This window comes from Anas platyrhynchos, chromosome 13 (genome assembly GCF_047663525.1).
Source record: "Anas platyrhynchos isolate ZD024472 breed Pekin duck chromosome 13, IASCAAS_PekinDuck_T2T, whole genome shotgun sequence".
NCBI lineage: Eukaryota > Metazoa > Chordata > Aves > Anseriformes > Anatidae > Anas > Anas platyrhynchos.
In genome coordinates this window covers 21,643,372-21,670,566 of record NC_092599.1, presented here as the reverse complement: position 1 = coordinate 21,670,566, position 27,195 = coordinate 21,643,372, and the positions used below count along the sequence as shown (strand labels likewise).

At 33.7% G+C, this 27,195-nt stretch overlaps 1 protein-coding gene across 7 annotated transcripts in view; it reads left to right on the top strand.

The window, feature by feature from the left end:
- The window catches only part of ERC2 (ELKS/RAB6-interacting/CAST family member 2), a 550,520-nt gene that overhangs the window by 420,609 nt on the left and 102,716 nt on the right, over positions 1 to 27,195 (top strand). For 2 of the 7 annotated variants that reach the window (XM_072044083.1, XM_072044082.1), the window contains exon 18: positions 12,593 to 12,658. The exons of the other annotated variants lie outside the window; for them this stretch is intronic. In XM_072044083.1, the coding sequence (XP_071900184.1) occupies positions 12,593 to 12,619 (27 nt within the window). In that variant the 3' untranslated portion in view covers positions 12,620 to 12,658. The remainder of the gene's footprint in view (positions 1 to 12,592; positions 12,659 to 27,195) is intronic. 7 annotated transcript variants of the gene reach the window in all.

Below are 27,195 nucleotides of genomic sequence, written 5' to 3'. Positions count from 1 at the left end.
AAAAAACAAACAAAACAAAACAACACATCTTTTTAACTATGTGTGTAACAAATCTGTAAGTTGAAAGAAACATGAACGTTCTTTAATGTGGATGTAATAGAAACTACTTTCTTGAAAATTTTGAGGAACGGGTTAGACAAATATCTGTTGCACATGATAACAGCTTTACTTATTCTTGTATTGGTGCAATGAGCTTGGATGAGATGTTCTCCTGAAGTACTGCCATTATTAATTTTCCAGACTGTGAACAGTGGATTAACCTAGCAAATGTTTAATTGTAAGGCAAACAAATACAAGTTTCATAGCAAATCCTGGCTGCATAGTCTTTCTGAGAACAGCAAAGTCAATGATAAGTATGAGTGATCTCAAGTAATTGCTTTAGCTTATGTTTTTCTATAATAATAATAATAATAATAATAATAATAATAATAATAATAATAATAATAATAATAATAATAATAATAATAATAATAATAATAAAGTATTATATAATAATAATTAAATAACAATATATATAACAATAATTTAATAACAATAAATATAATGATGGTAATAATAATTGTTGTTATTATTATTGTTTACTATGTTGTATTATTTAGCATTCCATACAGCAGTTTTTTTTTAACAGCAATTTGATTGCCATGTGCCACGCAAACCTGTATTTTTTTGTAAAAAAAAAAAAATTTTTTTTTAATAGTGTATTAAACGCAAATTCTAGATATGTGGTTTTTGGTGACTGTGGTCCAACCCACTGCTGATGGTGTGAAACCACAGAGCAAATTGGGAAAATAATAAACTTGCAAATGATCACAAGACATTTTTTATTTTGTAAGGAAAAAATGATGTGGTGTTGTAACATAAATGCTATTTAATTTTGTGCATGTTAGGGAAGGTTTTTGAAAATTTTCTCAGAAATCCCAGAGAAGGAAGAGGCAGTTGAACATGCAAGGTTAATGTTGAAATATTTCCCATTTCTGTGAATAATATTGGATTTTCTAACTTAGCATTGCTACACTGATGTAAAGAAATACTTGTATGCTATGAGATATGGTGGTAAAAGTATGTGCATGTGTATTTTAATACATATTTTTAAGGAAGAAGAAGATGTTTTGCACTTACTGATGTAAAGTGCTGTGACTCTGTACCCCCTTTAAAGAGGGTGGTGTATCACCAGTCTCTTGGAAGAAAATTATATACAAATAAAAAATAAATATATAATAATAAATATATATAAATAATATATATATAACCTACTGGAAGCAGGAATACTTTTTGTGTGTGCTATTTGGTTCAGCTATTGATATTTTGTTTTTATGATCATGTTTTCATTATAATTGTTATTCAATTTCATATTCATCTATGGGCATCATGCAGCATCATAGTTCTAGAATTAGAAATAGGGTCTCCAAATTCTCTTGAAGGAATTGGTTGTGCACTGTTTTCAGGTATAATAGATGTAACAAGCTTTTTCTCTTTTTATGTGATTAGGTCTTCGGTCTGCTGCTAGGGAACAAAACCAGGTTTTCAACCACTTCTTGCCTCTATCTCCTCTTTTTTCACAATGCTGTTCAGAGAGAGATATAAGTTGGAAATCTATTTTGCCTCTGGACCTTAAGTCTGGGGAACATACAAAAACTTTATAAGCAGTAGGATGATTCTAACTCTCCTCTGCCCATACATATAGTCACGTTACAGGGACTCACAATGTGTTCCCTTGTTATGTTGGTACATCTGATTTTTACTTGATATAAACAAATTTCCATGAAGTGAGTGCTGCTATATCAGTAACACTGCAATTTTAACCATTTTACCAGTCTTTAAAAAAGGATTAAAAAAAAAAAACAACTAAAAATGATAAGAAACAGTAAAAAAATAAAATTTTGCAGTTTTGCACTACAAATTTAAATTTATTCTCTTCAGTTTGGGTTTGAGAGTTGGCAAACTTTCTTAAATTTCACCTGAAAATATTTTGGCAGTCGGTGGGTATCCTGGAGTGTGGGTAATCCACACTCCAGGATTATCCAGGATAATCCAGTCTTCTTAGCAAGAATAAGAGCTTAATTTAATAAACATTCTGTGCTAGCTTCAGTTTTCAAGGGGTTGCAATATGTAGCCTGTTGTAGAGTGCATTACAGTAATGTAATCCGTATTTTTGCATCTGGAACAGACAAAAAGCATATCTAGATAAATTTGAACTTCTAGATTTAGAAGTTCATCCTGCCCAATAGCCTAGACGACATCACAAAGCTTACTGTTCAACTTCCCAGCTCTCTTTACTTCTCACTTCTAAACGCTTACCCTTTTTCTTCAATAACTTTTTCCCTGGGCCCCTTTTGCCAATGTCATCCTTCAGTTTTCCTCCTTGTATTGAAAATATTGTCGAGGAAGTGCCTGTCTGTATCACACAAGTGAACATGCTCTTGAAGCGAAGTGATGTTACTGAATAAAGTTGAGAGAAATAGGCACAATATTATTTCCTACTAAAGGTGCCTTTCTGTACTGCACTCCTTTTGTCTTGTCTTTTACTTTCAGAATTGTAACAAATAGAGAATGCTGTCAAAGAAACCACAAGCCTGGTCAAATTGAGACATCTCATTCCCTTTTGGTTTTGTAATCTCAGACTCCTTTCTGCCCTTCCAAATTTGTATAGTATCCTGACTTGGAGGCTGATAGACCACAGTCACTCATATTCGCTTACTATTAATTTCCCTTGGCATTTTACATTTCTTGGTATCTCTGAAACATTCTTTAAATTATTGTCACGTATGACAGATCTCCAGCTCTAGAATGGTCTCCACATAAAAAAACAGCATTCTTTTGCTATCACCCAGGTATTTATTGTTAAGATTCATGACATCTCTTCTGTGTGGTTAAAAGGTCCTGAGTTCAAGTTGCTGTTCGTGGACTACGTGGTACAAAATGTACTTAATTATTTAAATTAAAAACAGGATCTCTCTATAAAAAAGGGAATTAGAAGAAGTTATGTAGGTAAGCTGGGACATTTATGTTTCTAGGCTATACTTCAGTTAGTTTGACAGTATTCTTACTATGAAGTTACATATTTGAGAGGACATATGAAGAATTTGATTCTGTGTCCACACAGTTGAAGACTAAAGGTAAGACATCCAAAAAATTTTCGTACTTTAGGACTTCATTGCCAATCCTGATGACTATATGAACTATCAAATCTTCTTACTGCTTAAAGAACTGGAGATTTTGAGAGATATAAAATGCAAGGTGTTTCTCATTTCATGAATTCCAAAGCTGTTGTTGAGTCAAAGTTGTATGCTTCACTTCATGATCACCAAGGCTACAAATTTATTTTATGATGACAGATGATATTGTCATAAAAAGGATTTAGATTTTGAGAAAGTATCAATATCATAAGCTGTGCTATAAAACTGTAAGATCTCTCTGTTTTCCAGAAATTTGGCCCTGTTCTTAAAAGCTGTAATTGAGGATGGAATGTCATGTGGTGGTGTATGCATGTAGCCTGTCCTTTTACATCTTTTTAATCCATTTTTGATGGCACTTATACAAGGCAGTTGTGGTTAGGATAGATAATTACAAACTCACAATCATGATTTCTATTATTCTGTTTTTCTGAAATCTCAGCAAAGAGGCCAAAGATATTGTTCAAGGTTTCTGAACTATCCTTTTATCAAAAGGAAAAGTCCTCCTCACTAAGACAGTGATGCAACAGTGTGTATCCATGAAGTTTCTGTTAATAACATTCTCCAGTAAGGAAGTCAACTTGTTTTTAAAGAACTGTCTATCTGATATCTGTCTTAGTATTAAATCCACATAGTTTTAAAAATCTTTTCTTGCTAATTTGAAAAAAGAAATTGAATGCAGTGATGCGTGAAACTTAACAGTATAACTGTTATAAAATAGTAGTGTACCACTTCTTTTTGCAAGTTTTAGAAGACCTTGTGCTGTTAGACAGTGTTTATTGATTTGTGAAGTGGTGACTGATCTTGGAAACAGCTCATCAGCTGGAACTGCTAAATATTCTTGAAGTTGCTGAAAGAAAAAATGTGAAAAACACTACAGTTCAGATGAGTTTCTGTTTGAGGTGGATGACTTTGAAATCAGAGCCATAGGACTGTTGAACAATGATTGTTATTTTAGTGTCTGGATCCTGATTGGCAAATCACTGTATTGATCCATATATAATTTTAAAGGAAAAGAGTACATGCTACTTTGTTTATTTTGGCAGCCCTGGCTATTAACACAATGCCTTATATACTGTGGCAATACTGGAATGTTGCCAACCTTAAGACTCCTGAATAGGCCCCAGGAATATTGAAAAGGATTTGTCTTTCAAACAAAAACAGAACAAAACACAAAGCCCACAACTTTAGAAGGTGAGCAAACAGAACAACAACGAAAGGTTATTTAGGTTGTTTTAGCTTATTCAAATGACCATGATTATTTGAAAACTGTGAAATTCTTCACATTTCCTTAGACCATGAATAGAAAGTCCAATCGCAGCAGAAGATCAGTGTGTATGGAAAACTGAAATGTCATCTTAGGGACATTTCTGCAACATCAAAACTTTGTCTTTCAGTTGTTTGGAAAAGAAACAAAACTAAGGGGAAAACCCTAAAGTACCAGTGTTATAGTGTATAAAAGAAGTGATATGATATATAGCTGTTTAATGCAGTAAATCAGAATTATTGGCTCCTTCCCTGACCCAGATTTTGTTTAATATTCTGTGTTTCTTTATTCTGTATGTTTATACCTTGTATTTGGGCAGGTGTGGGCTTGCTCTTGTCTATTCACTAAATGTACATGAGCTTGTTCTGCTGGTGCCTCAAGCTTCAAGGAAGCACGCAATTGTATTAGTACAGTGCTGAGCCTGCACTAAGCTCATTGGAGTCACATGGATTTATTTAATTTAGGAATCTGGGCAGGGCAAGGTTTGCTTCTTGGTACATTCAGTATAAACAATCCCAGGCATATCCACTGTAAATAACTAGCATTGTGCTGAATTAATTGCTACTTACAGATCTAAGAAGTACTGTGCAAATTAGTCACATAAATACTCTCACATTTTTAAGTATTTCCTCTAATTTTTCATCTTTGCTATGCATATTCTCCCTCTGGAACAAAAAACTTGTGATTCACATCACAGAGTGTTGAGACATGTTGAAGTGAATGCAATAAAATCCTATTTATATCCTGGTCACACTTAAAAAGTCAGTTCTCCTATTAAATTGTATGCAGTTATCATAGCTATATTGTTTATTATAAACATGTTCCTAAATGGAAAATGCTTTTCTTCTAATTAGGATGTTGTTTTTGTTTAGAATTTCCCAGAACCAATAAGTCTTATCATATGGTCATTCTAATAGATACAAGATTTTTGCCTCTGATATCTAGCAAAGTATTTCTATCTACTTTAACCTAAAAAGAAAATCACTGTTTTTCCATAGAAACTTGCAGCCCAGATTTTAAGGATAATGAGAGGGGTTTCAGACATAAATTTCTTTGTAGATTGCATCATACCTGTGATGGAGAAAAAGAAAGAGCCTTGAAATTTGAGAGTCTGCTCCAAGTTGGAATTTGTCTTTCAGGGCTTCTCTAGTCCTTAGTTTTGGTATATTACCATTTACAGTTACAAACTTCATGTTCAAAGTTTCTTGTTATTTATATAAAAGCCAATAGAAATGTGTAATATTTATGAATACTTTTGTTTTTTTTTTTCTACCTCTTAATTGTAATTATATTGTATCCAGATGAATTTTCTAATACCTTTTAATTATATTAAATTCATAATTTGACTAAGAGGCCAGCTAAACTAGTATTAAAAGTAACAAGTAGAATGCAGGTTTTGCTGTCTATGATACCTCCAGGAGGTGGATTTTGTACATTGAAAAGTTATACCTCTCCTTTGCTTACAGAAATTAATTTGTTTTATGTTATGAAGTTTAATGTGATATAATGTATACGTACTGCTCAGTATGTATATTTATATATATATACATATATATTTATATGTTAACTTTGCAGTCTTTTCCACATATGGAAGAATTTTTTGAGATCATATTTAGCTATAGACACCTCTCCCCCACACTTCCCCTGAATGTGCATGTTAGAATATACAACACTTATATAGAGGTTTACATTTATCTTATATTTTTTACTAGAAAAAATAGCTGCTACCATCATAATCTAAAATAGGTTTTTTACACCAGATGAGAGAGCCAGAAATCCATTTCTGGAAGACAGTAACTTGATAACAAAAGTTGCATATCTGGCACTGGCTACTTAAGTGAGATAACATGTCACAGGCTTTCACTACAAAGGGGACCATAAATTTTTGCATTGCAAATCTGATTTCACGGACCACTTCTTGTAAGAAGCATTGAGTTTCTGCTTCATCTAGTGATAAAGCTTTAAAATGTATTAGTATCTGGTGAAATATCTTATTCATGTTAATGCTAGTCTGGGTGTTGTAAAGAAACCAACTACCTTCTGCCTACCTTCATCACCAGTATTTATGTTTGACTGTAACTTAACTATATACAATTGGAACAAATGGTGAGATGGACTTTATGGTCATTTTCATAACTAGATGATGCACCAGTGACCAGGATGATGCAGTTGTGACCACTTCTGTTATGGTTAGGTTTGAAAACAGGCCTGTGACATAAATCCATATTACTGAAGCAATTTTTAATATTTATTCAACTGTTTGAATATATGAATGAAACATAAAATACAGAGCTTCGAAAATTCTGCCCGTTCATTTGAATGAATCCACTGTTAGTCTTTCTCCTTTCCACTTACATGCTCACTGCTTCAAATCATTCATGCATAAAACTCTTCTGTAGTCAGTTGTTCCATATATGGACAGTTTATGAGATTAGTCCTCAGCTGTGTTTGCTCCTGTATGTTTCCAAGAAATCGAGTAGCAGATGAAAGTCTCTCTAAGCTCTAAAAGATTCTGATTTTAGGGTAAGTTCTTGAATTGAAGGAAATATTATTACTTAGCAGGTAGATTTCTGGAAATCAAATTTCTGGAAAACAAATTCTGGAAAACAAATTCTGGAAAACAAATGGAAATTAATATCTGGAAATGTCATTGTTTGCTGTAAGTAGGACAGTTTCACAGTCCAGAGTCAGCAGTTACATGCTTAATGACCCATTAATAGCCACAGATAATAAGAAGAGTAGGATAAATCTATCATCAGAAAGTTAGTTCAAGAGATGTGCAGGTTATCACTGGATTTATTTAACTCAAGTTAAGGTATTAATTCTTAGCATGCCGGCATATGAAAGGGAAAAATGATGAGCCTTGTCAGGAAGGGTCTTCTGTTTGTGGGAAGAGAGCCAGAAAAGCTTAACTCATAAAGTTTTAAATGTTGCCTGTGTTGCAAAAGTTTTTGTATAAAAGGAAATTAGGATTTTTGATTTTTTTTTAATTTATTTAAATAACTGATTTTATAAATATATTTGCATGCCATAAATGTGAGGGGATGTGCAGTACTTCAATTTCATTGATGTATTTTCCGTCTGCTTCTTGAGTCAAATTCACTGTCTTCTTCACATCAGATAACCAAATTTTATACCAGAGGGCCTCACAGTAATACAGAATTTTGCAGTCTTGGAGTACGTATACATTAGAGTTCTAGTTATGATCAAGATTACATATTTTGAGGAAAACTCTTGATTATTCCTACTTACTGCACTGTGGTTTGTAACCAGAAACACTTTTGGAGTGGACACAATGAATTCCTTTTTGAAGAAGTTTATCTGAAAGATGCATTTCAGGAGGTCACCCACCACAGTTCAATGCTAATGGAAATTCAGTCTTGGAGCAAAATTAATCCAGAATACCCCCCAAGATACATATATTGTAGAGATACCACTTTCAGTACCAGTTGTATTTCTCTGTAGATCTGTTTTTATTGCAACACAACACTAAATATAACTTCTTGCAACTATTTTGCATTCACTGGTAATAAAGGGTATGCTATGTGCAGAGTAGTTATGAATAGGAATATAATTTCTGGTATCTGATATATTACAATTTGTTATCTACATGATCTAATTAGCTACATGATCTAATTATCATGTAGATGATAATTACAGTTACCCTTTGTTTCTAACCTGATGTATAATGTATCCCATTTTATCTAAAGGCCAGTGTGGCAAATTTACTACTGAAACTGAGGAACCATAAAGAACTGAAGGCTGAGAAAGATACCTGCAAAACTTGTGTTGAGCTACACTTCTGTACTAAAACAAAAGACATCTGTATACAAGCTCTCAACACCTTTGTATAGTGTTTTCAAAGCACTGTTTTCTAAGTTCCTCATCTTGTGATTTTGAAGGCAGCTGACTTTTTGATTTTATGTTTTGTAGCAATTGGATAAGAACAGTAAATCCTATGTAGTGACAGGAGATGTTTCTTTTTAAGATGCTGAGCAAATATGGTAAGTAGCACACAGAAAAGACTAGCAAAAGGATTGCACAAAATCATCACAATCAATCACAATTAGTAATCTATAAATAGTTCAAAATAATCTATAAATAGTTCATTTGCAGTGGTTTTCATAGTATTTGAGAGTCTAAATTAAGTCTAAATTAAAGGCTTGCATGTCAGTTCTAAAAATACAAGGCAATCAATATCATAAATAGTTTGAATTCATAATAATTTTACAATAATTATCAATTCAAATGGTGTTTCTTGACTTTTCTTCCCTTTTTGAATGTCTTTAATTCATATTTTGCTTTGCAGTTTCTGACATTGAGCTGCTATTCTTGACCCTATAAACCAATGAAAGATCCAAGTTTAAAAAGCAGTTAATGTACACAAACATTAATCAAAAAATGCTTGATCATAGTTCATAGTTTATTGTTTGAAATAGCCACAGATTAATGATTCTGTAGGATACACACTGATATGAAAGACTAAGCATTCTGCTGGAAACCTCTGATCCAATGTTAATAAATGATAAGGCATAATTGCAGCTTTTATTTTGCTTCACAGTGCGTCAAGACTGCAAAAATAGGTAATGAATATAATTTGTTTCAGAACATCAGTGAATAATTTTTTATTCTTCTACATCATCTGTTTCTGCTGAGGTACCAAACCGTAGCTTCTTGATATAATAGATTGTTTATTAAAACAGTGAATACTACAATCTTACTTCTTATGTGACTTTTATCCAGGGCCTTTAGGTACTTGTGTTTGTCCGTACAGCAAAATCTGTAAAATCTGTAGCACTAAAATGATTTATGCCATTAAACATTCACTCCTGAAACTGTAACGGGCAGAAGAATGACAAGGATAGTTGAGTCTTAAAACTTCCATCTGATGCACTGGAAGGAAGTGATGCAGGCTTGAGTACAACCCCTCTGCATAATGGCAATAGAGTTTGTTTAATATTCCATGAAGATCTATATTTGTGCATTCTAGATTTCTAGCTTCTGTTATATTAAAAAAGTGACAGCATGAAATTATGGTGCTCTGCTTTACCTTTTTTTTTTTTTTTTTTTTTTTTTTTTTTTTTTAATGAAAATGAAAGCTGACAGGAGTAGGAGCTGTAAGAGTTTTATTTTTTACCTCAACTATAATGAAGCATCAAGTATTTTTAGGTCAGTGCTTTACATGGCACCAATATGTGACATAATTAACTAGACAATATGACGTGTTGGGTTATGAAAGGGTAGACTTTATTGATGGGGATGGTAGGTTGGTGACATCTACATAGGTTAGTGGAAGTCTTAAAATGCTATTTGTCATCTATAAATAATTAGGATGTGAAATTGTAGATGAGGTAAGAGCAAGTTTTCAGGGGTATGTATAAATCAAGAGAGAATGTTACATAGATAAAAGTTTTTAAAACCTGACACTATGTTGAGATTGGTCTTGGGTTGCTTTTAGTATTAAGAATTTTAAATCAAGTGAGTGTTTTTTTCTGTTTGTTTGTCTGTCAAAGCAGATCACAGTGGTTGTTTTTTTTTTTTAAATGAATTTACGAATCATTAAAATTGTAAAATTTGTAATAAGCTCTTTGTGTACAGAATAAGATCAGGGTGCAGAAATTCTCACTAAAACAGATGTGTGAAAAAAAGGATGGAACAGGATTTTTGTTAATTTTATATATTAAAGATGAAGTGAGTCATGATCATAATCTGGACCAGACCATTCAATAATTTCATCATTAAATCTGTAATTTGGGGGGAATTATTTTGAATACTGCTAATCATATCTTTTATGAATTATCTGTCTTGATATAAAAGCTGCATGATCCAGAATTGATGTGCTATTGAAAAATATTTACCACATTTCCAGTTTATGTTCTATAGGTCTCTTCTTTTCTCTAGCAGAAAAACAAACAAACAAACAAACAAAACTTTCTGCTTTTCTGTATCAGATCAGGGGTTCTGAAATAAATAAATTTGGGATGAGAATCGGTATCTGCAGGTCCCTGTCCTTCTCCAGTAACACTCATTCTATACAGAGCTAATTTTACTGACAAAATATATTGGGGAAAATAATAAAATGCTTTACAGAAATCTCAACATATTATTTTAAAAAAAATAATATCAAAAAACCTCTTTATGTAATTAAAGAAGGTAGAAAGTTATTTTGACAGGACCAGTACTCAATAAAATAATGTTGATGAACATTATAGCTTTTAATTTATTCCTTATTGTATGTGAGGATCAATGTCAAACTATATAGTCTGTAATTTCATGTAATACTCTTAAAGTATTTGACAAGGCTTGATCTGTCAACTCTTCTAGAACCCTGACAAAAAGAGAGATCACACAGATAACTGAAGTGAAAATGAATATTAGGCTATTTGGAGAATTGTAATATAGTAAACAGCAAAAGAGATGAACATAGTATGTTCCCAAATGAGCCCTTCTAACTGAGTTGCCCTTTTTTGTTGATTCCTGCTATTTTTAAAGGTATCACCAAAGATTAACCTAATGCATTTTGTTAGTGAAATAGGATCAAACTGTTCAGTGGAAAAGAAATCCTTCAGTCTTTCTTCAACCTTTACTCTGGAAAAACCCCTGTGAACTTCAAAGTTAATTCAATTAACATTAGTAGGTCTGAATAACAGTTAGTCCTGCAGAATTCATGAGGAAGGACTCATATTTTCAGTGAGGAGAATTGAGCTCATTGGAAGTTTAACATAATTTGTCCCTTTTTTTCCAAAAATAAGTAAGAATATTCAGGGCTTACTTTGCTTTGCTTTACTTTGCGTTGTAGTGTGCAGACCATATAACTAAGATGTGTTCAAAGTTAACTGTAAAAAATTAACCCACATTTCTTCCATGTTAAATGATAGCTAAGTTTATAGTGGACTGTCAGATTTCTTTACTTAATTCAGCAATATGCAAGACATCTATCTTAACATCTGGTTTTTAATAACAGTTGACATCTGGGAGCTCTTTTTTGTTCCAAGAATGGACTAGGAACAGTAGTGATACTGGCAGTGTATATTTTCAAGCTAAAATTCCTGTCTGTTTCAATCATAAATAATTACTACTCATTTTATTTGCTTTTTAGATTTAATTAAGTGCCAGCAGTACGTTACACCAGCTAGCTCTCAGAGTTTTGAAACTACAGAATGTCATTTTTTATGTTTCTAAAATATTAATGAGTGATTTCTGAGGATATCTAAAATGATAAGTTTTATTTGATTATGAGCTGCTGAGTGCACATGCTGTGCACCTCTGTTCTAGAAGCTTGATATCGCATCAGAATTTGGCACGCTAGAATTATATAGTTATATGCATTGACATCTGTGTGTACATACATAAAGCATCATTATAAAAAGTGTAATCTTCAGTAAACATACCCAGTGAAGGACATTTCATTCTCTTGATTTAGTTCAAGTTTTACATTTTGTTCTCTTTAACTTCAAGTTTACAATGAATTTAAAAAATGCTCTTCTCCCCTTGAGCATATCTACAGTAATATAATCCTTTTTAAAAAACAATTCCATAGAATTGTTACGATTTTTGTATTGCCATTAATGTTATTTAACATAAAAATTGCAAATAAATAAGTGATCTTAATGATTCAGAAATGGAATAAAGGACAGAATCTGACAATGTGTTTAACATTCACTTAAAAGATAGATTTAATTGATAGCTTATTAGAAAAGTTTACTTCACTAACAACAGATTTTTCTGATTCTTCAGCAGTATATTTGTCATTTAACCTAACAAAATGTAAGACAATTTGATTATAGTAATTACTTCTTTGTTTACTTATAAGTTTTAATCTGTTTCTGCTGCCAGTGTTGGTTTGAATTTCATGCAATTAAAAACTAATATTTTAATATTTAATCTAGTAATCTACTTCCTACATACTGTTTTAACTGGGTGGGAAAAATATTTACAGCATTGTTGGTTTTTGGTTGCTATAGATGCAGATTTTTGTGTAGGTAACACAAACTTGTTCATTTGCTTTTGCTGACTTATATTAAAAATAAAACAAACATGTTTTTAACAGGCAAAAAAGGTGTATTTTATATTCACCAAAGTAACTAACCTTTTCTTTTTTCATTCCAATGCTAACATCTTCTCTGTGCATCTCCTAATGTCTGGCACACAGGATGATGAGGAGGGTATATGGGCATAGCCGTTCCTATAAACCAAAGTTCCAGTTTTATTTTGAGGGGTGAGAAACTCTCTTTTCTATCTTTTGAACTGCAGTCTAATTTGTATTGTTTTATTTTAAACTGCATGGAGCTGTGTGTTTCTTAACAGGTGTGTTTGTGAACCATGTGAAAGTGTTTTTTACCTATGCAATTAACAATGAGAAACTGTGTGACTGTTCAATGGTCTAAAGCTTGATTTTTATCATACCCTACTGTGGATAAAGATGTAGGTAGGTCTGAAAGTTTAAAAGAAGTGTATTTGTTTCTGTTCGTAACTGTATAAACAATTCCTTGTGATCAGGAGATAAGATTTGCTTTAAACTAGCATTAAACTTCTCTATCATCAAAAATCCTGTAGAAAGAAAACTGTAATATCTTTGCAGAATGAATATGAAAGGTTGATACTTAAGAAGATTTGACACAGATTATGGATACAGTTTTACTGGAATGTAGTTTATAGTATGCACGGAAAAAATATTAAGCTAAAATATTTTTTTTGAAGTTTTAAGATAAGAGATAATGCTTAATAAGGAAAGTATAACCTTTCTGTGGATGACTAGCATCCATGGATTAATTTGGCTGTGATACAAAAGTGCAGCTTATTTTGTTTAAGTCTCTTTCAATTATGAGTAAATACTCTGTTGTCCATTTGTGTCAGTTACTGATTAGTGTTTATCCACTTTTTTTTGGTGCTTGCCTTTGATGCTCTAGGTAATCTCAGGTAGCTCATGATTACTCTGGTCTCTTAACATTGTTAACGACAGTGTAAACACATCACTGGTGCTTCACTCAGACAATGTTGCTCACGCCACTATCTTTTACTGGCACAATTCTATTTGCTATAGTGGGACTGTTCAGAGGAGAAAAATCTACTCACATAAGTGAATATTAATAGCGCTGATGTGTTATTAAAGCTGTTAACTTTATTAAAGTTATTAACTTTACTCTTTATATCACTTTGCCTTTGACAACCCAAGCTGAAGACTGTATGATGTGTTTTTTTTCCAGTGATGTTATAAGCCATGTTTCAGGCCAGTCATTCTAGACTAGAATAAAATCTCCAAAATCATTTTTTGTTCTTATTGGTAACATTTTTCTTTTTAAAAAAACCTTTTATATACCTGCTGTTTAGCATAGTTGCAAGATGATGCAAAATTATTGATATCCATGACAAATAATTTGAATTTTGTTTAAAAAAATTAAGCTGTTGAAGATTTCTGTCACAGGGAAGTTTAAGATCCCACAACTGGGAAATAAAATAATGACAACTGTGATACCATTAACGTTTAAAAGAAAGCAAGCTTGGTTTATCGGAGTATTGTTATAAACCTTTATATATATATACATATATACACACACACACACACTTTCTGATTTGGCTTTAAATGTCATACTCATATAGGCTGTATGTATAGATAACCTCTGAGTCTGGACACGTGTTGCATGTGAAATAGTACAGAAGGATGTGACTCATTCTAACTTTTTTTAGTTACTTTCTTCTTTTCTGAAAATAAGCAGCCTGAAAAAGAATCTGGAATTATTTTTCACATAAAAATGTAAAAAAGGTTTGTGGGTTTTCTTAGTGTTGTGTTTTAAGTAATTAGCAAGTTCTGTTAACTCCAGCTGCATGATATTTTAATGGCAGTTTATGGTGTTATTTAAAAGCAATGTAATTTTCAGTTGTTTGTCAGTCTGTTTGGGTGTGGAGAGCAAATTTTTGTGTATTTTCCAAGCCTAAATATATTTCTAATTTAAAAACAGACATTCCTTTCTGACTCTTTTGTTCAAATGCCAGCATAATTTATCTGGTATCATTATATACCAGACACTCAACAAATACCTTTTTTTGCTGTTTCTTTTCAAGTGAGGGAGCACTGCAGAGGTCGTGTAATCAGTAGCTTGTAGAAAGCAGCTGGTCCTCTGGACTGCGCTCATGGGTAGACCTGTCCTTGGAGGTGGAACAGCCATCACTCAGTGTGGTAATGGCTATCACAAGGTGAAAATTCACAGCATAGGCCTCCTTCCCCATTTGGAAATAAATAATTTATAAGCCTTTCTGAAAATAGATATACTGAATTTCCTCATGTTCTTTGTTAAAATCTGTTGAGTGCATCTTTGCATTCAAAGTGCATCTTTGAATTCAGCAAAGCTGAAATGAATGGATAAATGTTTCTATTTTGCACAAGCTTTATAGCGAACAGCTTGATTTGGCTCTGTGAGCATAGTAGTTTGCATCTAGCTAAGCAGTGGGGGCTGCTCAGGTAGAACTGAGTTTCTTGGCTCTTGTATTCAGCCAGAGGAAAACTGGATTTAGTTCTCAGGAGTATTCTTTAGGAGTCCAAGTTATGACACAAACTGCTTTCCAGTTCTTTATCGCTGCTTTTTGATGCTTGAGCACAGCAGGAGTTAAAAATGACTTGATTGTACAAAAACTCTATAATACTTTCTGCCACATAGACTAGAGCTTTGATATGGTAAAGGAATTGTAGCTCTGGATAATTAGATTATTTTATTTTTCCACTTGCAACTGACATTGACAATCAAAAGGCTGATAAAGTTGAATCTTGCAGATTCTACAGTCTTTGTAAAATACACATTTTTTATCATTTGTTTGCTTTCTACAAAGTCTGTTGTCACAACTTGCTATGTGATATTCTTTTTAGGATACATTTTACAATGCTATCATTATAGACTGAAAGGAATGGTTCCTGACATTTAGTTTTGGAACACGAGCGATATATTTTATTTATGTGGGAGAGGAAAACACAATTTTAACAATGATTTAATTTTTGAAATATTTGAATCAAAAGAATGTGGATTTCTAGAAATAACTCATTCACCTTCTTTATAATCCCCTTTTTTGCTATAATTTTAGTCACACATTTCAAATTATATATACTATGAATGCAGCAGTTCCATTATGACACTGAGTGTGTCAAGATGTTTGTTTATGAACAAAAGTATATTCATGTTCTATTGGAGTCTCAAAACCACATTTATTTTGTTTAAAAAAAAGTGTACAAAGTGTAAAATGATTTTTAAAACTATCAAGAGGCAAAAAAAAAATTAATTTTAGCTACAGTAGTGTAAAATAAACATTATGGTTTTGAAGTGGTTTCTCTCTGAGATTCTTTATCTACTGAGTGAAAAGTCAGAGTATTTTTCTTATTAGAAGCTACAATATATGAAAGTTGACATCAAAATGAATGTTTCAGTTACTTATGATCATGACCTTGCATTGTAAAAATTTAAAAAGATAGTATTATCCTGGAATTCTTGTAGTAGTAATGAGTACAGGCGTTACTCATTTAATAGTAGTTTGATGAAAATCTTAAAAATCACCATAATAATTAATTAATCACTCACTCTGAATTCATACTTGTATATCCGATAACAAAATTTTGATCATTCAAGAATATTTTACTAGCTGGAAAAAAATGCACACTAGAGCATGACAGTGGAAACATATAGAAATTTTTGTGATGTGACATACTAAAAAAAAAAGAGAGAGAGAGAAGCACAGACATGAACTTAATGTGTTTTGGAGATGATTCTAAATCACATCTTTACCTAGTATGACTCTTTTTATTTATATTCAAATGAACTATGCTGATGGCTGTATCAGACACTGTCATATTTTGATACTTAAGTGAGTACTCAGCTCACTTCTCAGGCCAAAAGAGCCCTGGAACAAAGCCAGTACCCTCCCCGTTCTCTGCCTCTAAGTGGTGCCAGGTAATTAATTCTATGCATTTTATATTGTGAAAATATATTCACAAGGTTTAAGGTAGCAATAGCAATAGAGGGAGATTTACATACAGTGTGTATTCTGCAGCTCAGCTGTGAATTCCTCTGTCTATTTTTCTGAAGATGAGAAGTTGTGCTTTTATTTTTAGTTAGCTCTGAAGTGGCCCAGCAGTTGGATCTGGTGATCCTTGAGGGTCCCTTTCAACTGAACTGTTCTGTAGTCTAGTCTAGTCTACTTTCATCTTTTTGTGTGTGTGGGGGGGGAAATTAAAAAATGGTATCCTTCCTTGTTAGGGACTTCCTTTAGGCAAGCTTTGCGCTGCTTGTTAAAGGAATGCATAGAGCCTCTGCAGACTTTGGATATTATTCTTCATCTATTCTCACAATAACCTCTAAAAACTTTTAAGATTTAACAAATTTATTTTCAACACAACATTGTGAAGTAAAGTTTTGTTATTTAAGGTGGGCAAGCAAGAGAATGATTTGCTATTGAATTATCAGGAATTTTTATGGGATTCTCAGGAAATGAACTTTAACTGTTTCAGATCAGACTCAGCAAGTCCATTCTCCTTTCAGAGGGTTTTCTGAAAACCCTCCTAGCTCTTGAAGGCCAGTTTTACTCCTGCTGCAGATGATCTTCCCTTGGCCAACACACTGTGTTTTCTTCTCTGAGCATCTTTGCTAAGTGAGGGAAATAACATTGTATTGGCTCAGTGTACTGATTGACTTTTCTTTCCTTGTAAATTCATGACGGGTGTGTTGTTGTTGTTTTTAATTCAGTAGGTTGTTTACATTTAGCTTTTTCAGTGTCTTGCTGTCAGAGAACTGTAAATATTTGCTATTCATATTTTTTGAACACTACCCTATTTTATAATTTGTCATTATACATTCAAAGTATCTTTTTAAAGCAGGCATGAGATTCTGCTTCTTAATATTTTCAGATTTTGGATGTTTGTCATGGATGAATTTATTTTTATTTTAAAATTTACTTCTATAGTTATGAATGGAATAGATACATCATTTTAAAAATGTAAAATGTAAAGTTGTAAAATGCAAATTTTCCCTTCATGTTACTTTATTTACATGTTTTGATACAGAAATAACATCAAACAGTTCTGGAAGTGTCTTCAGGTAGGGTGTGGTAGAAGTAACTGTTAATTTTCTTCGCATCTTCACCTTTTATATTGAAAAATTTCAGAAAAAAATAACTACAAAGACTCTCTGTGAAAATCCTTTGTGATTAAAGAAGGCATTTTCCATTTACCAGATATACTGTGGGTTGGCAACTAGCCTAAGTGTTGCTCTGAAGTGTCAATCTAATTCTTCTTAAGAGTCTAATTGTTTATCATGTTGTTTCTGAAAACAAGAAACATATAGTTGCGTGAAACATTGATTCCATTAACTCTATGTAATTGGCCAAGGATAAGCTTAGATAAGCCTTTTTCTCAGTGATAAACCACTCAATTTGAAGTGCTGTTTGTGTCTGGTATTGGCAAAGTTCAGTTCTTTTGTCTGTGCACAATATTAGCATGAACAGTACTGAATTCAAAGCGGCCTGATAGATGTGGAGAAAAAAAAAAATAGGCAGTTTTCCCTGTACCCTTAAGCCTGTGTAGACTGCAAGACACTATTAATTACTTTTAACATAAGAAATTTTGTTTCATTTCAATTGATTTTTTTTAATGGTTAAAAGTCTAAAGCATAATTAAGGTCCTAGAAACTTTAAAGAAAAGCAGGTGCTACCCAGATGAAACATCGATGTGTCAAATATGAGAAAAGCTGAATTTTAAACACACAGAGACTGTAGAATCCAAGTACTGGGTTGTAGTATAAAACCCGGTCAGGGGAAGAGCTTCAGTCAGAACTTGTGCCTTTTAAACACGAGGCAACCAGTTGTGAGACATACACTTCAGAGGTGTCACTGCTTTGGACCTGCAGTTTGTAAGAGATGAGCACTGTAAGAGATGGCTTTCAAATTTCACATTTTGTCTGTCACTGATATTGAAGTACTGAACCTATACCAGATTTGGGATAGAATTTTAGTTTGAGAATTTTTTTATTTTTTTAATTTGGGAACAAAATAAATTATCTCTTTTGAATTTGTTGTGAGTTTTGAATATAACTAATTTGAGAAGTAGACCACTCTCAATTTGTGTATTGCACTGCAGCCAAAGGGCATCTTCTGCTCTCAGAATTTGAATCCAAAGAACACTTAAAATACCAAAATGCTTAGCTTCTGAACTTGTTTGGTTTCAAATCTAATTTTGTACTGGCTTTATAGTCTTATTAATGTTCTTTTAGGTACCATGCAGATAGTCTCATGCAGTCAAAAGTTTTTTCCAAGGCCATTAAGTAGTACTCCACCTGGGTGAGGATAATAAAGGCTGGTCCTCTAATTATATTTAACAAAAATTAAAAAGCTAAAAATCACAAAAACTGTTTTAAACTTTACCACTTCAGTGCTCAGATACTACAGAAAAATGGCATGAAATGATGGTGGAACTGTAGAATGACAGGATGTGTTGTAAGGTTGTAAAGAGGTTGTTGTAAGGTTGTAATGTTGCTCATTAAGGGGCAGACTAGGTGTTTGGGGAAATCTTGTCAGCCAGAGATCTGGTACCACACGTAGATGCACAAGTTAGGGCTTGTTAGAAACAGGATCCCTTCCCTCACCTTTACGAAGGAAACAAAAGAAAATCAGTAGGCAATGATAACTTTAAAAAAAAATAAGCTTATATAGTAGTGTGTCATGGGCAATTGAATCCATGTGACTTTCAGAAAATGAGATTGATGGCACAGCTGAGGTGAGCAGGTAGAAGGAAAGTGCTTGTTTTTTTCATTCTTCTTCCTACAGACATAGCAAAAACAATTAGGACTTTGCCACAAATTGTCCATATGTGTCTGTAATACAAGTCCACGTGAAAACTGTTTTTACAGTATTTTGTTTGTTCAGTACTGTAAACTTTATTGTCAGATATGAAGTGAGTTATGCTTTAAAAGATGTTTAGGAGTGTTCAGACAAGTTGATTGTTTGTTATATCCTTAAAATAGGGATACCTTCACACCTGAAGCAAAAAGGGTCTAAATGTTGCATCTGACGGCAAGTGAAGGCTAATGTTTTTGAAACTAGAATCATAAAGCTTTTTTTTTTTTTTTTTAATTTGGATTTATGAGCTCAAAAAAGTAGTCTGTAATTTTAAAACTTTGCCAAGTAGTCATGATGGAGTCACTCTGGCAGCAGTCGCATTCAGTAAAAAAGTAAAAACCTTTAAAGCAGAAACTCTGTACAGAATGGGTGGACGAGTAAAGCTTCTCAATTATTTCTCAGGCAAATGTTTACTGTTCATTTCTAGCTATTGAATGTTTTTTGTATGTGTTTACAGGGAAAATAAGGAGAAAGCTGTTTTAAAACAAATGTGGTGCCTCACTTTGTCTTTCTTGAGATGTGATGAAACAGCTTTCTCTTACAATGTCCTTGCTAATAGCAGTATGAAGCATAACAGCATTTGATCATGTTGCTATAGAAGGATATGTTTAAAGACATTAACTTTCAGCTATTGTTCTGCTTTATATTTACATCTTGTTCAGTAAAGATTTTTTTTTTCTTTTTAATGTTTGGATATTCTGTTAAGCCTGTTTTGGAAAATAGCTTTGGAATGAGTCTCAGTAGCATGCAAAGCAATGGAAAAATAGGGAGCATGACTGTTTGCAGTGTTCATTTCAGTTCTCTCATCGAAAATACTAGCTGTATGCTTGATTACCTAAACGGGTGTTGCTACACTGACTGGAGCCCAAGGGCATTTTGGATTTGTGATTTTTTTGAACATAATTCTTGTGTTATTGCAGCTTGGTTTTTACTAAACAAAAGGAGGAACCTCCTAGGAATGTTTGTTTTGCAAACTATGGACAGATCTGTGACTACTCTTCTTCTTTCTTGTTAAATACTTTTATTCATAATGTAAGATGTTTAAAGTTGTCACTTTAACTCAGAAATTGTATATTCATTAAAAAGTCACCTTTTTTTTTTTTTTTTTTCTTAATACTACTGCTAGTACCTTCAGGTACTAGCTACCCACAGTTGAAGACAGAGGGTTTTCAGTAGAAGTACATAATTTATTTAGCTGTATCTGTTTTGTTAGTCTTTATTAATTATATAGTGGAAATAAATATATGACATGCTTGACCAGTGTAAAACTTCTGTGCTTCCTACTGAATGGAAGATCAGTGAAGATGATCAATACTGTTCTTTTGAAAAACAACAACAAAAACCTTGTTACAACTCTGCTTTGGCCAAATACATTACAAAATTAAGGCCAGCACCTGAGACACTGGGCCCACTGAATTCAATTAGTCTTGTTATTTATTTCACAGAATCACAGAATCACAGAATTTCTAGGTTGGAAGAGACCTCAAGATCATCGAGTCCAACCTCTAACCTAACACTAACAGTCCCCACTAAACCATATCCCTAAGCTCTACATCTAAACGTCTTTTGAAGACTTCCAGGGATGGTGACTCCACCACCTCCCTGGGCAGCCTGTTCCAGTGCCTAACAACCCTTTCAGTAAAGAAATTCTTCCTAACATCTAACCTAAAACTCCCCTGGCGCAACTTTAGCCCATTCCCCCTCGTCCTGTCACCAGGCATGTGGGAGAACAGGCCAACCCCCACCTCTCTACAGCCTCCTTTAAGGTACCTGTAGAGAGCGATAAGGTCGCCCCTGAGCCTCCTCTTCTCCAGGCTGAACAAGCCCAGCTCCTTCAGCCGCTCCTCGTAGGGCTTGTTCTCCAGGCCCCTCACCAGCTTCGTTGCCCTTCTCTGGACCTGCTCAAGCACCTCCATGTCCTTCTTGTAGCGAGGGGCCCAAAACTGAACACAGTACTCGAGGTGTGGCCTCACCAGAGCCGAGTACAAGGGGACGATCACCTCCCTAGCCCTGCTGGTCACGCTGTTTCTGATACAAGCCAGAATGCCGTTGGCCTTCTTGGCCACCTGAGCACACTGCTGGCTCATATTCAGCCGACTGTCCACCATCACTCCCAGGTCCTTCTCTGCCTGGCAGCTCTCCAACCACTCATCTCCCAGCCTGTAGCTCTGCTTGGGGTTATTGCGCCCCAGGTACAGGACCCGGCACTTGGCCTTGTTAAACTTCATGCAGTTGACCTCAGCCCATTGATGCAGCCTATCCAGATCTTCCTGCAGAGCCTTCCTACCCTCGAGCAGATCGACACACGCACCTAACTTGGTGTCATCTGCAGTACTATTGTACTATTGACTTGGTGTCATCTTCAGTACTATTAAATTTTCATTCAGATTGTTAGAGCAGTTTCTAGTGATTTGTTCATGGTTTTAGTAGAAAAACATCTGTGCATATATATATATAGATAGATATATATATGCATTCTCAAAGATATTTGCACAAACTAGCTGTCTTTTACTTTGCTCTGACAGGTATTTATCTTATCCTTGGTATTTATGAGAAACCAAATAATCCCCATACCTAGCTATAGAACTTTATTATATAAATTCAATATTTTTTTGTCTGTCACTTGTGTGTTAGCTGTGTGAGTCAGGCTATTCTGTCTGAACTTTGGCCTCAGCTTCTTCATTGCAGGTGCAGAAAGTGTGCAAACAGTCTGAAAATGTAGCTGATGAACCGAATGTCAACGCTTTTGATGTAGTCGTCCTAAAGACAACTACAGGACCTGCAATCAGCAGTCTTGCTCTTTTTTGCTCTTCTATAATGAAAACAAATAACATTCTTGAGCAATTTTTAACACTGCAGAAAGTGAGAGAAGGCAGAATGTATTTTTACGGCTAAACTTTTTTTCAGAAATTATAGTTGTTGTAAACAGTTGATAATCAATGACTTCATGCTGAAATGTAATCAAATAATCTAGACATGGTTTGATATCTAAAGATAAGCTGACGTAAAAAAGTAGTGAAAATGTACTATGCAGAGAAATTATGGATTGCATTTCTACAAATACTTGTGTGAACATGTGAAATTGCTGTTACTTGTCTTAAAGTTTGTGAGCTTTGAGCAGATTTTTGTAAATATTAGAATAAGTGAATGTGGGACTGTCTGCACAGCATTCCTGTTGGAAGATGTTTCTGTTTGGAAGCAGAAATGTCAATTAAAGACCTCATGAAAAATCATATGACTTAAGCTTTTAAAAGTAAACTTTTATAATTGAATACTAAAGTAGAAGGAAAGCAAATGAACAAACAACAACAAAAGCAAGAAACTGTAAAATTTGAATAATCATCATTATTATATAAGTTACACTGGAAAGTTTATGAAAAATACAAGAGGAAATGTGTCAAATGTTTATAACAATTTAGTATTTATTTTTAATAAAAAATCATATAGCTATTTAGTTACAACACTTATAGTACTGACCTACTTAACATCAATGAAATACCAGTTGTCATTGCACACATCTGTTGATTTTCTCAAGTTAAAGCTTTGATAGGTGATGACTGCTATCATAGTTATCCAGTCTTACCAGCCACAGGGTCTAGAGCCAGTTTTGAGACACTTCCCTGTCTCATACTTCACATTATTCTGTCTGTGGTTTCTAATGCAAATTGGTTGTAGACTGTGGTTTCTAATGCAGTTTGGTTGTAGACTGTGGTTTCTAATGCAGATTTTCAGATCACACACATGCAGTAAAAGAAACATCCCTACAACTTCATCTGGGTGTGGTGAATTGAGCCAAGCAATGAAACTGACAATAAAAAACACCCCAAACATTTGGCTGTTTCAGGAAGTGCATGCATGCTGCCTCCATAGCCATTCCATTTTTCTGTCAAAGAAAAAGTATTGAGCCATATTGGATTGTTCAGAGGCTTGAATTTAAACAATGAATCAGTGGCTGGAGCCACTAAATTGTTCTTTAATAGTGTAATACAGAAGTCTAGGGAAAGTATTTATTCATGTAATTTAAGTAAGTTCAGTATCAAGTGTCTTGAGAACATCACCTAGATAACACTGAGCTATTTGTGTACTTGAGTGATAGTAGCAAATGTTTATGTAATGGATTAGAAATAATTAAGGAATGCTTACCTGTTAATAATCCCAATTCTGCTACATTGTCCCACACTAATTATGTATCCATATGCATTTGTTGTTGTTTAAACTCAGATCTTTTTGACTAATATGAGCAAGCTATTCACTTGAACAGCTTTACTGAAAGATTTGAAGGAGTAGCAAACTTGGAAGGGAAAGGGCTAGGCATCTGGAATCTCTTTCATCGGCATACCCAGTTATAGCTGAGGCTATCTGTCCACAACCTTAGGCCATGGGCAGAATTTGGGTGTTTGTTACATTTTTTTCTGGTATAGATTGTTACCCTCCCAGATCTATCAACAGAAGAAATCACTCCCTATCAACTGCAAGCAAACTGAGCCAGTTTAATTTAAGTAGTGATGAATGGGTGTGAGCAAGCCTGTTTATCACTACATGGTGTGGACTAGAGGGTACTTTGACATGGTTCTTTCAGTTGGAAAGTGTGTGGTAACATCCAGTTGATGGTTAGTGAAGAACAGCTAGTGGCAGTAGCATCCTCAAGCAGAAAAGCCCAATCTAGAAGAAAATGGTGTCCATAAGGTAAAATAAAAACACCCTTACTGAAATTACTTTATCTTAAAGGCTCCTGCACCAATTTATATAATCAGGTTATTAAAGCATTTTAAACGAAGCCAGTGCCGTCTTCTCACTTAACTAATCAGAACCTCTTTGTTAGTATAGCAGGTATTTTTGCCAGGTGCAAGCATGAAGGTCAGTAATATATAATACTTTCCATTTTATATAAGAACTGTAAGTTCTGGAAAACCAGTTCTATGAGTTCTCCAGTTCTTCTTCTTCTTCTTCAAAAAAAAAAAAAAAAAAAAAGAAAAAAGTTTGGATAGACTCTGCAATAAGGTAAGGATGGACTGATAAATTAAAAGCCTGATTGGTTTTGCCACACATCATTCTAGGACCTTGAAATGTGTTAGGTGATAAATTTCAAACACAGAAATTTTTTATAAGAAAACTTAAATTCTATCTATAAGTATTTATGAATTACTACTGTTCCCTAATGCAATTGATACCTAAATCTTTATTTGTTAGAGCCATCAAAGAAGCACGCATTCTTTGTGTTGTGTTTTACATCTGTTGACCTGGCTCCTGCATGAGTTTTTCATGAGTGTTCATTTTAGTTCTAAGAATGTGGATAGGGTCAAATGTAAACACTGAGGCAAATTTTTAATGATTTAGGAATTATATAACCTAGAATGATTTTAATTATGGCAAAAGCTTTACGTCTGACTCTGTGTTGGTTCTGTACCCCATAGGAATTTATACCTGTGTAAGTAATAACAGTGTTCTGACTGAATTGTATTCAAGCCTTTTAGGTGGAAAGTGTTCTGAGATTGCTTTTGTATGTGTGTGTAAGTGATTATTCTCTCCTAACTGGATTGATTGTAGAGTAAACTAAATGTAAAGGTGAAAAGCTTTACTTTTTTTTTTTTTTTTTTTTTTTTTTTTTTAATAATAGCTCCTTTTCCAGTGTTGCATTTCCCTTCAGTATCATGCTACTAAAAGAATTTTTTCCTGACTCTAAATTTTCTTTTCTGCCAACTCTATGCTGACTTAAATTTTATTATTTAAATCCATGGTTAGATTTAATGAAAAAACACACTATTTAACTTACCCTTACTCTTACCCTTTCTGAGGATTACAAAATTGTTGAGAAATTTGCATGGATCCTGAAGTACTCTTTTGTGAAATATTTACCTGTGGTAGGTCAGCCTTTTAAAAATATAAAAAACTGCTTCAAATCTCTTTGCTGTTTTCTTCCAGATTCCTTTATTGAAGTACATTCAGTTTTTGTTTTTGTTTTTGTTTCTCCAACTTTTACATGATGGTTTTTATTAATCTTCTAGATCTTTTCCTGAATTGTAAATTTGCTTAATTTCTAAAGTCAGTGGCAGAAACTTTAATAAGAAATCATCTTATCATCAACTGCTGTGCAATAGGGCTGTTTTACAGTTTGAATGTTACAAATCAATTTATTATGAGACTTGTAATGTATTTCTTGTGCATAATTAATAGATTGGAAAATACTTAGAACTTGAGTTGACATTCATTTAAAAAAAATGATAAAAGCTCAAAAAAAACCCTGCTAGTAGGAATAGTTTTAGAATTGAACCTGTCAGCCAAAAACAAGACAGCAACTGATTGTAAGAGTTTTTTTTTTTTTTTCTTACATGCCTTTTAACTGTTTCTTAAGTTCTCTAATTTTTTAATTAGAAGATGTAAAGACTACTATGTCCCTTACAGTGTCTCAGAGCACCTTGTCTTCAGGTTTTATAGAAGCAAATGTAAATTAGTAAAATAGTATGTGAATCTTCTGCAGATACAGTTGTCCTCTATATACAGATATAGAGGAAATCTTGTAAAAGTTTTACCTAAAAATGGTCCTTCAGTATAAGACTTAGGAAAAAAAATCTCCTTTCTTTCCTTCTTGAAAGCAGAATTTATTTTAGGGCAAGCTGAGTGAGAACCCTGCCTTTGAGGAAAAAAATACAGGGAAAAAAACATGAGCCCTCTAGGCATAGTTAACTGCTGTTAGCACCAAGATAAAATGAATAGTCAGCTTTACTTTTACCAGTGTACTGTTTTCTCTTGAGGATTGATAGGTTTAGATGTACCGATTCTCTCCTTGACTCTGTCTGTCAAACTTTTATCTGATCTTGAAGTGTTCAAAAGCTGCATGTGTTGCAGGATTTCAGCAAACTTGGTCTTACAGGTTTAGCTTAAATAGTTTCCATTTTGTCATATTTGTCATATGGGTGTACCACAAAGAGTGCTTGGTTTTAGCCGTAGTGCCTTGGGTGGTGGTATGCAGCAAGTAACAGAGTACTGGGAATAAAGAAAAATCCTGAAATGAATCCCTCCAGCTATGGGCCAGTTGAGAGGTAGAGAGACAGGATGTGAAGTAAAACCAGTATGTCTCCCTTTGATCAAAGGATAGATTCCCCACCACCACCCAGCAGTGGTGTGTGATGTACTTATGTGATTAACACATAAGTACATTCTCTCCTAAACAGGCAGATTGGACAAAACTAAGTATCTGCTCAACATGCTCAGAGCAAACTTTATTTTATTAACTACTGTTAGAATTATTTCAAATGCTGGGTTCAGATTTATGAAGTTACGTGATCTGATGCAGTTCACCACTAAGTTGTCCTAGAATATAAAATTCTCAAAAGTATTGCTAAGCACCTGATGGAAAAGGATTTTTATTTTCAGAAAACAAGCTGGTTCCACAATTAAATTGGTACATATTTTTCAGTAGTGTATGCTTTCTGTATTTGGAGAAATTCATTAATATTTATCTGTACTATAAATTCTGTGGATGGTAGAAAAACGGTGTAGGGTAGGGTCATGTGTGGTTTACTACATAAAAGGAGTTCAGAAACAGACTCAAACGGCTAAGACAGACTGTTTCTACCTCAGAAGTAATGAGGTGGGCATTTTTTCTAATAATGCATTTAGAAATCTTAGCTTTCTTATGGCTTCATCTTGTATTTTATTTATTGTGCCAAATACATTTTGCTGAAGAGAAAGCACATCAAACCACCACTGTCCCAAAGAACTTAGTGTGTGGTAGTGTACTAACATCAGTAAACTCTGCCCATTGACTTCTTTAAGGACAAAATTTCACACAAGAACTTTAAAAGTGGAGAGGATGGCAGCTATATGGTTCTCATTTTCATGACCTAAATCTAAAGCATCTCTTATTATTAAGCTATTAGTACG